The following is an 11,884-nucleotide window of genomic DNA, read 5'->3' as shown; positions in this document are numbered from 1 at the left end:
TTTCTATTTCCAAATTTGTTCTAATTATCCTCTCGAGTGAAAGATAACTCATCGATACTTGTCTATATATTGAAGTAGACGCTCCAAATTCCCGGATAACAACAACATCAACAAAGCGTGCGATGTAAAGTGGGTGAATAAGGTTCTTTAAGATCAGTATGTGTTTGGCATGGCAATCTAGAGATCGATGGAGGCTAGCTTCAGAAAAATCTGCCACAATTACCTCGGAATTACCAACTGAAAAGAAAAGGTTTTCGAGAAATGGAATTTAAAAATCACTATTTATGCGTTGTCTGTCAAATCCGGGCTCAGGTTGAAACCGTTTTTACTTAGGTTAAATTGGTGATCCTCATTTTCTGCACTTCCCAGAAGTTAATAGAAAAACAAGAAACGAAAAAGCCAGCAAATCTTGGAGAATATTGGATATATGGACTAAGAGTAACGCCATAACCCAAAACCCCGTAGGGAAAAAGGTATTTCGCAAGCATTCAATTCGTGTCTCAGATGTTCTCTTCACAAACACAAATAAAGACAAGAGACGTTTATAAGGAATACCTACATTTCGACCGACTTGTCGGTCTTCCTTAAGGTGAACGAAAAAAAAATCGTTACAAACAAATTTCTACACAACTGAAATACAAAAGTGCGCGCTACGTCTATAACCGCAAATATCTGTAAGGGTTGCGTTAAGTAGCCTTAACTTGCCTGATATTTTAGGCATTTCAATGTTTTGCTTAAGTCGTCTTAATTTGCTTTAAGCCGCCTTACGTTACGGCGAGAGTAGGCCTAAATGAGTACTGCTTCATGATAAATTTTCTCCAAATAGTAAGTAAACATTCTTTAAATTAAGGTATGAAATCATGATGAAGTGTTACGAAAAACTGAGATCCAAGTGATTGACCTACATTTGAAAAGCTGAGGAGAACAATGAAGGATATAGAAGGGAATCAAAAGGTAAAGAAATAAAGTTAAGATTTTGGGGATTAATGAAGTAGTATGCTGCTGACGTACTTGCCTGCAAAGCGCACTTGATTTAACCTACCTGCGACGAAGAACAAAGCCTGTCTTCCTCTTCTATGTTCCTTTTTGAATCGTATTACTCCCAGAGCCACTTGCGAATTGCTATATTCGCTCGTTCTTGGATTTCTTCAGTGTTCGAAATAGTTTGAATATTCTATGGTATGAGGTGGTTGGCTCACTTAATCAAGTAACCTAAACAAAGGTTGTTCTTTTGCAGACGTATGTAAACCTCAGTCAGTACGACACAACAATGTATGCCAATGTCACTGATCTGACTGCCGAGTAGATGAAGTAGAAGATCTTAGTATGGTTGGACTATTAAAGAATTAGGATTAAACAGCCAATCACTATGCCTTTAGTTGGTTTAAGAAGTGGTTTATAGATTATTCACGTTCGAGTCAGTAGATTGTTGATGCCTTTCCTCGAGGTATAAGAGAACCAAGCCACACTATCACATTCAAGAATCTGCTTAATAAATCGTTCTCGTGGCTTAAAAGCCCACGTTCACCCTACAAGTATTGCGTGCCGAAGAACATTTTTTATATATGAAAATCCCTGCATAAATAGTATTAGAAACTCAAATTGTAATAAACATAGCTTATTTTTCAATGGAAAACAGAATTATAAAGCCCATTTGATGTCCGATGGACACCGATTACTTTATACAGTCACAGCATTCAGAGTTTTTATTTTATTATTATTATTATTATATATTTTTTTTTGGGGGGGGGGGAGGGGGGGGATGGGGTTATTACGGGAGGCGGGAGATAAAAGAGCGAGAAGCGGAAGAGAAAAGTAAAAGGCTACTTCATGTCATTTCTTAAAGCGTTACAGTACCTTTGAAAAATAAGAGCGCAAAGTGATATTTGACTTGCATTAGCGTCTTCAAAGCAATCAAGCAAACAAAATTCACGCTTGGGCTAAAAACAGGCTTCTTCCGGTGAAATTATCAACCTTTTGACAGCGGTTACGTATGTACGTCATAGGTCCTGAAATGTCAAGCGGCTATCGCGTAACTGACTAGTAACTGCTGGAAGACGAGCAAATCGACACAGGAAACAGCTATTAATTATGCAGCTAAAAAAAACAAGCGTGTTTTAAGCCTTCTATTTTATAGAAGATGGGCGCCGGACTGAAAAGAGCATCATCCAGGATACAAAGTTGTGGGAGGTTCTGCCCCCTTGGAGTTTCGACTTGTTTCACCGTCACTTGTTTCACGTTTCTGCAAATTCAAACCACTGAAAATTTACACGTAATTTACTAGGGGTAATCGAAGCTTAGGCGAGTGCGTTCGATGTTTGTAGGACGGTACAGGTTTGGTACAGGTAGCAACTGAGAGGGGAGGGTGGATGGTTCGTGCGATAGGGAAATGTTATTACAGTGGAACCCCGATACAACGATCCTCGATATAACGATATCCCCGGTAAAAAGATAAACATGCTATGTCCCGGCAAAAGTTACAGTAAAATGTATGGGTCAGAACCCCGATATAACGATCTTCAGTATAACGATATTCCCGATATAACGCTGAGTTCTTAGCGTACCGAGCGTAAAATCTTCCCCGATATAACGATATTACAGCATCAGTACACAGATACAACTTCAAATGTTTAAGTTTTGTTTTGTTTCCCTTTTACGATTCATACCACAGACTTTGTTGTGTAACCTTGATAACGTCTAATGCTTTGCAAATTGTGAGTCATTTGATACTCATTACAAGTTTAATTAAACAATATGTACAGTAGTAAAAAAGCACATGTTAATTTTACCCCGATATAAAGATATTTTCGGTTATTTTAAGGCAATATCGTTATATCGGGAGTCTCGTTATAACGATACCTCGATATAACGATCTAATTCCACCGTACTGCATCTATGAACGTGACAACTTGTTAGACGTTTATTTGGAATTCCACAAGTAGACAACTACTGAAAATTACTCTAAAATGAAACTATTACTTGCAAGTCTTTTCAGCTTGTGGTATTAAAGACCTAAGATTACTTTTCTGTGCTGAACGCTTGGACAAAATAAATTCAGTTTGTTGATTTCAATGCCGTAAATATCACAAGTCATGATGAAATGGCGCCGACAAGCGTCATATCTCGGTAGATTTACTTTGTGGCACAACGGCCGCCAAGCTTCACAACTCGGTTGATTTACTTTGAGGCACAACGGCCACCGAACTACACAACTCGGTAGATTTACTTTGTGGCAGAACGGCCGCCGAGCTACACAACTCGGTAGATTTACTTTGTGGCACAACGGCCGCCAAGCTACACAACTCGGTAGATTTACTTTGTGGCAGAACGGCCGCCGAGCTACACAACTCGGTAGATTCACTTTGTGGCACAACGGCCGCCGAGCAAAACAACCCGGTTTGATGCAATCGAGAGGAGTCGCACACATTTTCCAAGGACAGTGACGAACCATGCTTAATCCAAAGTAAAATTTTACCAACTTCAGTTGACAGACCTTCAGCAATCTTTCAGCTCTTTTCAACGATGAACGATGGAAGATTATCACACCTCACCAAAAGCTAGAATAATGAACGCCGACGACGCACAAATCACCACGTGCGATAGTTCGTCAAAGTGAGGCAAAACGTAACCAAGCGCCTCAAAGCGAGGCAAAAGTGTGTCGACGAAAATGCAATCTCGAAAAAACTTCCCTTACAACACAAATTAGGGGTTGCGTTCTCGTACCTCGAACGCAAAAATTGGTGCTCTTAATTTTCATTTTCGGTATGGTAAGCGAGTAAAACAAAACTAACCACAAACGATCTGTTTAGTCCTTGTAATTGTCCACCTACTTCCGAGTTGTCTATTCCGGATAATTTTCAGGTCGATTAATTTTATTGCGTGACGCCATTAGAAAGGTCAAATTGAATCTTTCAGTGGTTAAGGAATGCAGAGTACGAACTTTCGCTTTCAGCGTAACCAAATCGCGACAGTCTGCATCATTTCGCTTTGATGAAAGAAGTAACAAGTAAGATGACCGGATGGTGTGTTTTCTATTTGTATCTTTCTGTCGTTGAAGTATCAGGTAGGCCATCGAAGCGAATTTTACAACTGAATATGCGTCTTGTAATCATGATCTATGATCAGGCATGAAAGTGCTATGGCTTCAAAATATTTACGCCTGTGCTTTGCCCTTGATAAGCAACTTTAATGATTTATCGCTTTATTTCGATTCCTTTTCATCGAAGTTAAGTTATTATGGCATCAACGATCGTCGTAGAAAACCGTATTAACGTTAAAGCGTACGTTCACTTGGATGATGTTCTTGGATTATCCATGAGAATTGACGACAAGAAATAGCAAAAGATATCAAAAATTCAATTACTATAGGTAGTGTCTTAATATTCCAAATCTTAATGCAAAGACCAAACACCGAAGATCGCCCTTGGAAGCGGCTATGAATCAATTTAAAGTTACCGTGTACCTTCACGGGGGTGAGAGTAATTGGAAGAACTACAGACCGCGGAACCGCGGACCTGTGGAACCTAGAGAAATGACTGTTTTTATTGAAACCCCAATGATAAAAACGATGCTATTTACATTAGTATTTGTTAAATGTCGACTGTACCCGCTGATTATCGCGTTCCAGGTGCCATTTCTAGTTGTTATCTGCGTATTTGCACCATCTGATTCAAGTAAGCCGATTAACTGGTGGATTGCGTGACAAGTCACTAGCTACCAACCCATTTTAAGACCTCAAAAAACGATCGTGCTTGGTTTTAGGATTTTTAATTGTTTTCTGTCGCGACATGCAGGTCACGTGATGGTATTTTCTGCTTGTCAGTTGTCATTTTGGTTTTGTAGCTTTAGTTTAGCGCCTGTTTTAGTACCTATCCGCAGTTGTTAAGGCAGTGGGCAAGTTCAGTCTTGTATGTTTTCAGTTTTCCTAATCTTTCTTGTGTCATTACTTGGGTCTGTTTAAGGTTGTTTTCGAATTTACTGGTGAGATTGGCTTCGGCTGGTCATTGCCTCACTTGCCTTTTATGCTTGTATTATTTTCTTTATTTTTACGGCTTCTGTTTGACTTCAGGATTTTCTCGATCCCTTGTGGTAACAAGGAGAATTTGGTGCGTGGTGCGTTGGTGGTGGGATGGTTTCCTTGATCTTGGCCTAGGCCTTGCACATAAATACACTTGAATCGTGAGCGTGTATGCTACATTTATTTCTCGACGAGAAGAATCAAATAAAATGAATTTTTCAAAATATCAACTTTTCCATTCTTGTTTGCGGCATGGTAAGTCTTTCATCGGAATACCTTCGTAACAACAATAACAACGACGACAAAAACAAGCTACCGCAAGCAGGGAATTGATCACAAGGTCATTATTGTTGTGACTTAATATGCAATCCACCAGTTAATCGGCTAACTTGAATTAGGTGGTGCAAATACGAAGATAAAAGCTAGAAATGCCACCTGGAACAAGATAATTAGGGGGTACAGTCGATCTCTCATAAATACTAATGTAAATCTTATTGTTTTTATCATAGGGTTTCAATAAAAAAACAGTCATTTCTCTAGGTTCCGCAGGTTCCATAGTCTTAAGTTCCTTAAATTCATCTCACCTCCTTCAGGTGTGTTTTTATTGAAACGAATGTAGTGCTCTCCAATTACAGCGCAGATATCCGAATCCCTATATCAAAAATGGCCACTAAAATGTTTCATTTATAATTTTAAAAAAAGCTTTCTTGAATTTTTTCTTGAGGTTGAAACGCGAGGGTACAAATTGCATTTCCCGAGTTCCAAATCAGTGGGAATTTCATATTTCAGGAATCTATTTCTTCCAGTATGTCACCTAGGAACGTAACAAGAATTGTGTCGGGGTTTTCCTTGATTCGATTACACTCAAAAGTCACAGGAGATCACTGTCGAAAGCGCGAACCAAAAAAAACCTCACAGAAAAGGCTCTCACGGAGAAGAGAAAAATGGATTTTAAAATCCCCCAACACTGCTTTGTAAGAAATAGATTTATCTCCGCTGTAGCTGCTCTCAAATTTGATTGCAATCACGCTAAACATCTTTGAGTTGTAATGTTTTATACTGCTATCGTCAAGGCAAAATTAATATAATGCCCAGGAAAACAGCTCCTAAAGAAAAACTTTATCAAACGAAAAGTAATTCTGCCCTCCAACACATTTCCCAATAATTGGCTAAACAGAGGATGCTACTTTTTGTGGCGTCCGCTTTCCATGTATGAAAGCAAAGCCATATAGTCGTCGCGATGAGTGTAACAATAGAATACAAATGAGCTCTGCCGATTTTGATCCGATTGCTTCGAATTTCATTCAAAATTAGCACATAGTCACACGATCGCTTCGAAAAAGCTACGAGTTTTACCATTGCTCACAAATTCCCAAGCTAAGTAAGCTACGTCGTTTGCAGAAGGGAAGTTCAACTTTTTTTGTATTTTTTTTGTTTTGTTTTGTTTTTTTACAATGAGTTTAGGGACGGTTTCTTGTTTATAAGGATGACCAGGTCAGGGAAAAAATAATAGCCCTCCCTCCGCTAAAAGAACTTCACTGGCTACCTGTTTATTTCCGTATCCAGTTTAAGATTTTAACTATTGTTTACAAAGCCCTTCATGGTCTAGCACCTTCTTACCTTTCTGACCTGCTCCGTCCCTGCAAAAATAACCACTATCGTTCTAATGATATAGGTCTGTAATTACAAGGGTTTGACTACTGACCACCATTAAAAACTACGCACACATTATAATATTTCCACCTGGATGGTACAATACCAGGATCAATAGAGGCTTGATAAATAACTGTTAAAATGGGACCCATCTCGTGAGCATACTCTTTCAGAAACCAAGGGGGAATCTGATCAGGCCCACTTGCTTTATTTGGCTTCAGTGATGTTAATTGCTTGATTACTCCTGGGAGGGTCACAATTGGGGAGCCAATGGTTGGTTTGGGAGAATGGCCAACAGCAGGTATAATAGCAAGATCTTCTTTAGTATAAACGTCGGAGAAGTGCTTGTTTAAGAGATCCAATTTCATCTCACTGTCGGTAATGATCTGACCGTTAATTTTAAAGTCAGCTACAGCAGGATCATTTTTTTTTAGATGTTTAATAAACGACCAAAAGCGCCTTGGGATTTCTTTATTTGACCCACCGAGGTAATCAGAGACATATTTCTCTCTTGCAGACTTGAGGTTCTTGTTTAGGCGTTTTCCAGCATCACTGAACTCACTCCAATATGAAATATTTCGTGATCGTTTAGCTTTAGTGTAAAGACGTTGCTTAATTAGCTCTTGACTGTCTTCTTAAGGAGCGATTGAACCAGGGAAGATTATAACGCAACATAGTCATCTTGTGAGGTACACGTGCATTCATTGTACTGCGAATACTACGCTCAAAGGTGTCCCACATTTCGTCAACCGAGAGCTCCTTCGAGTTTGCCGTAGAGAAAATTCCGTATAACATTTCTTTAATAAGACTGCGATTTGCCTTTCTTTTGATGTAGACATTGCGCTTTACGTTCTTCATCTTACGACATGATATTTTAACAGAGAACAAAACCATGTCGTGGTCACTTGTTCCGGGAACAACTTCAATACCGCTCATAATTCCAGCATTAATAGTAAAAACTAGATCCAAAGTGGTCTGCGTGTTGCCTTGGCGTCTTGTGGGAGTCTCGACAAGTTGTTTTAAGTCATGTTCGTCAATCATTTTGAGACGTCTTTCACAAGGCAATGTCAGGTAGGTGGAAGAATCCAAGTTAGGCCAGTTCATATCCGGAGCATTAAAATCTCCAGCAAGGATCACACCATTTTTCGGTAGAGTATTTCCCATATTGAATAAGAATGACTGGAGGGCTTTCATAATCAGTTGCTTTAGAATGATAAAAGGGCCTGAAAAAGATCGATTTAGGGTTTGAGCCAGCTAGCTATAGTTGGCATTGTGTCCAGATAATTTCACAGTCAGAGTCAAAATCCGGGCGATGCAAAACAATTGTCATTGAATTATTTGCTTTCGAACTTCATTGTCCAGCGACCAAACCGCAACCGCCATAATGTATTTATCCTTTTACAGATCGATAACAACAACAACACCGACAGAGAGTGGTCCGCATGTGACCGATCATAACAACATCTTGTAGGGAAATCGTGTATGAACGAATTAGCTTTTGTAAAAAAAGGCCTTCAAAAAGGCACTGAGTCAGGAAATCAGCCTGCAAAAGAAACCATAACATGTCTTATATTATGTTTTAAAGACAATTGAGACACTTACCATCGTCTTTCTCCATTTTTTCTTCTCTGATGTGGGAAAGTGCGCTGGCAAATTTTTGGCACAGTTTAAGAGTTTAAGAGTTGACATTTTTACATGTTTTGTCGCGAGGATATGTAAAAATAACCTCTGAAGATATGTTATCCTACTCAGACTACTCACGGGATAAAAATTTAATATTTATATCCTTTCTTAACCAGACTTTTCTCTCACCTCGCGTTTTAGAATATTCCGTATATTCCGTGTTTTAGAATGTTCCGTATATTCCGTGTTTCAAAATACTCCACATTCTCCGTGTTTTAGAATATTCCATATATTCCGTATTTTAGAATTTTCCCTGTTTTCTGCAATTCCGCCATTCCGTCGAATAGGGCCACACCACCCCCGCACTGATGTGCACGCTTGTGGGTAATCCTCCCCGTCATCCTCCTCCGATTCAATGGGTTCTTCCCCTGGAGGATGCGTCAGCTTGAACTGAAAAGGCTTTACTCTGCTCATAATAGAATAAATACCTCGATAAACGCCACAAAATTGCAAGCTTGGTATGTTTACTTGTCCCTGATCTTCCCCATATCATACGTCACAATTCTATATCGGGGGTTTTCATCTGACGTCACGGCGGCCATGTTGGTATACAGAACAATGCTGTAAAATGTCTTTTGGGAATGTGACTCTATTATTAAGCAAACCTTGTGGAACCATTTTCTATGGCCGTCTCATCACGGGGATGAAAACCAAGGATTAGAAACTGCTGACCCATAATTGACGCCCACGGTTCCAGCGGCGAAAAAGGGCGGTAATGGCAACTTGAAACTCGTACTTCTGTTAAGTGAAAAGCATTTGGTAGAAATAACGTTGCGAATACTGTTCTTTACTACGTAGTCTTCCATACGAAGTTAAGTTAATGTTTGGCTTTAGGTTAGCGCCAGCTTGAAAGGCCTTGCTACTTTGGTCACCGCACTCTCTTGTAACCCATAACCCATATTTATAGTTTAGTTGCATCTTTGTAAACGTTACTTTAATAGACGAGTTCACGCTCTTGATTGGATCATGGGTAATCAGGGAATGGCGAATGGAATGGGAATGACACAGCGGGGAATCCAAAGGTTTGTATGGAAATTCAAAGCAAAATATACTGTAAATGACTCTACTTTATAGACTTTCGCCTTCATAAACCAAACAAATAAGTTCATGTTCACAACTGAGATGAACTAGGCTTGGTATCCGTTCTTTGGAATTTCTAAATATTGCTCTTTTTGTCTCCATACATTCTCTGTAATTTCGTGCCTTTGGAATTACAGGAAATGTATGGCAGAAACTCGTTAATAAAATAATTTCCACAATAGCCATTCTCTCCAAATATATTCTGCCGCACCTCTAAGCGCATATCTTCTGTTTTGGAAAATAGAAAAAACCCAAACTTGCATATCACGAATACTTCTCATCGTTTTGAACTTCCTTATAAACCTTTGAATTTCTCTCCATCTCGCCCTGATTACCCATGATGCACTCAAGATCCTGAACTCGTCTATTTTGCACTTATATGTATATTATTTTCTTTACAAATAGTGTGAAACAAAATAACCCTGAACCTAAACTGCATTTTTATCGATGAAGGAGACATCCGTGCGTGGGTTCGTATTCAGAACACGGCAGCTGTTTGTGAAAGTGCGTCTTCGTCATGTAGTTAGTAGTCATGTACTATTTTAATGCTGTCTCGCAACATGTATTCTTTACAACAATATGCAAAACAATAAGCTAGCTAATAAGGCAGATGCGTATATTCATACGTGAATACACGTATATTTATACGCGTATGGTTCTACGCACATACGCGTACAGATATATCCGTTTTGTGAGCGTATTTTGGTTAACGTGTCGGTTAACGTATTTATGAGCGGTACTGTACCTAGAATTTCCTCAAGAAAAATTGTTTACTGTTCTGAGTATCAGCAAAAATTAACGATTCCAGTCCTATTACAGGTGTGATAACTTTCATCTCCCCATACAATGGAACGACATTGAAAGGAACTGTTGGATCATCCTTACAGTTTAACTGGGCTTTCTCTGTAGAGTTTGGAACAATTGAGTGGGGTTTTGCGCTGGCAGCTAATTCAAAGGTACTAAGTGATGATGGAATACTCTTTACAATATACGCTGATGGCACAACACAAGCAACAACATCAGCACCATATGCAGGACGAGTAAATGGATCAGTCATCCGCCAAGGTTTGGTTGGCTTTACTCTTCGCAATCTTAGAACAAGTGATGCACGGTATTTTGGCTGCCGGATAAGCCCTCTGGATGTTTTTTTAAAGAAAGAGACTGACACTGTTAAGTTAATTGTTGAAGGTGAGTGTATGCCGTACTAGGCAATTACTAAGTGATGACTAAAGTACTTACATAGCAATTACATTGCCGTGCCAGGCGTACTAACATCTTAAGGAATGACTGTCTGGACTTACAAAAAGCTACCCATTAATGCTGTAACTTAGCACCTTCAGATGCAAAACAAAGTTCTTTCTATTCACAGCTACTAATTGCAGCTAGGATCAAACTCCACCCAAGCCTCGACAATGCAACTTCTAGAGTTTACTCATGTCTAACGACTGACTATAATTATTTTACTGGATCTTGCATGGGGATCCCTGTGGCACCTGAAGGGTCAAACTAAGATATTTTCAGATTTCCACTAATTATAAGTCCTATATAAGAGATGGGTTCTTGGTCATTTGAAAGTTGTATGCGATCGATTTCTGCCAAGCAGTGTCACATAAATTCTTACTATGGCTGACAAATTATTTTAAAACCAAGGCACAAACTCTAACTCAGGATAATCACAACCCCCCCCCCCCCTCCCCAAACTAACTTTGGTTTGCTCTTATAAGTGCAAACTAAAATTTAAATCATAGCTTCGAGCCTCTAGATTTTGTACAGGTATCCCTTGAAGGAGCCCCCCCCCCCCCCCAAAGATCAACAGTAGCAACAGCTGATCTTTGCCTTGTGTGTTTACACGGTATAGACCCTCGAGAGAACCATACCTTAACACATATGTAGACAGATTACGACAAGACACAATCAACGTTTTCAGCGTAACAATCTATCCAAACGCGAGAGAGCAGCTTTGGATAGATTAAGCAACAATAGGAAGATACTTATAAAACCCGCAGACAAGGGTGGAGCCACAGTGATTCTGAATTCCATTGACTATGTAAAGGAGGCTAAACGCCAATTTGACAATGAAATATACTACAACAAGATATCATCGCCAACTATTCCGGTCACGACAATTCAGCGCGACTTACGTGAAATGACGTTTTCCGCTGTTCTTCTTCTTGTATCAGCGGGCTCATATCGCCGCAACTCGAGGTACGGAATATGTTTTTTATATTCACTAAAGTTTGGCCCATACCACAACCGCTGAGAAAAATAACTTGCTTCGAAGAATGAAGTTCACAAAATTAGCTTTCAAACGATGGTTTTTTGCGAGAAATTTGGACAAAAGACAGCCAAGATATCGCCATTCGAAAACAGGGGATTTTACAGTTTTAACGTGGACTTTAATTTATCGATTTTTTGAGTTCTTTGCAAAGGAAAAGGAAGGGTCAAACATCT

At 39.4% G+C, this 11,884-nt stretch overlaps 1 protein-coding gene across 2 annotated transcripts in view; it reads left to right on the top strand.

The window, feature by feature from the left end:
- The first annotated feature begins 3,892 nt into the window (after positions 1 to 3,892).
- The window catches only part of LOC138029734 (tyrosine-protein kinase receptor Tie-1-like), a 34,647-nt gene continuing 26,655 nt past the window's right edge, over positions 3,893 to 11,884 (top strand). Inside the window, exons 1-2 of one of the 2 annotated variants that reach the window (XM_068877501.1) lie at positions 3,893 to 4,063; positions 10,253 to 10,621. In XM_068877501.1, coding sequence (XP_068733602.1) covers positions 3,991 to 4,063; positions 10,253 to 10,621 — 442 coding nt within the window. In that variant the 5' untranslated portion in view covers positions 3,893 to 3,990. The remainder of the gene's footprint in view (positions 4,064 to 10,252; positions 10,622 to 11,884) is intronic. The other variant, XM_068877502.1, reaches the window with a different exon arrangement.

Source organism: Montipora capricornis, chromosome 13, assembly GCF_036669925.1.
Source record: "Montipora capricornis isolate CH-2021 chromosome 13, ASM3666992v2, whole genome shotgun sequence".
NCBI lineage: Eukaryota > Metazoa > Cnidaria > Anthozoa > Scleractinia > Acroporidae > Montipora > Montipora capricornis.
This window is presented reverse-complemented; position numbering and strand designations above follow the sequence as displayed.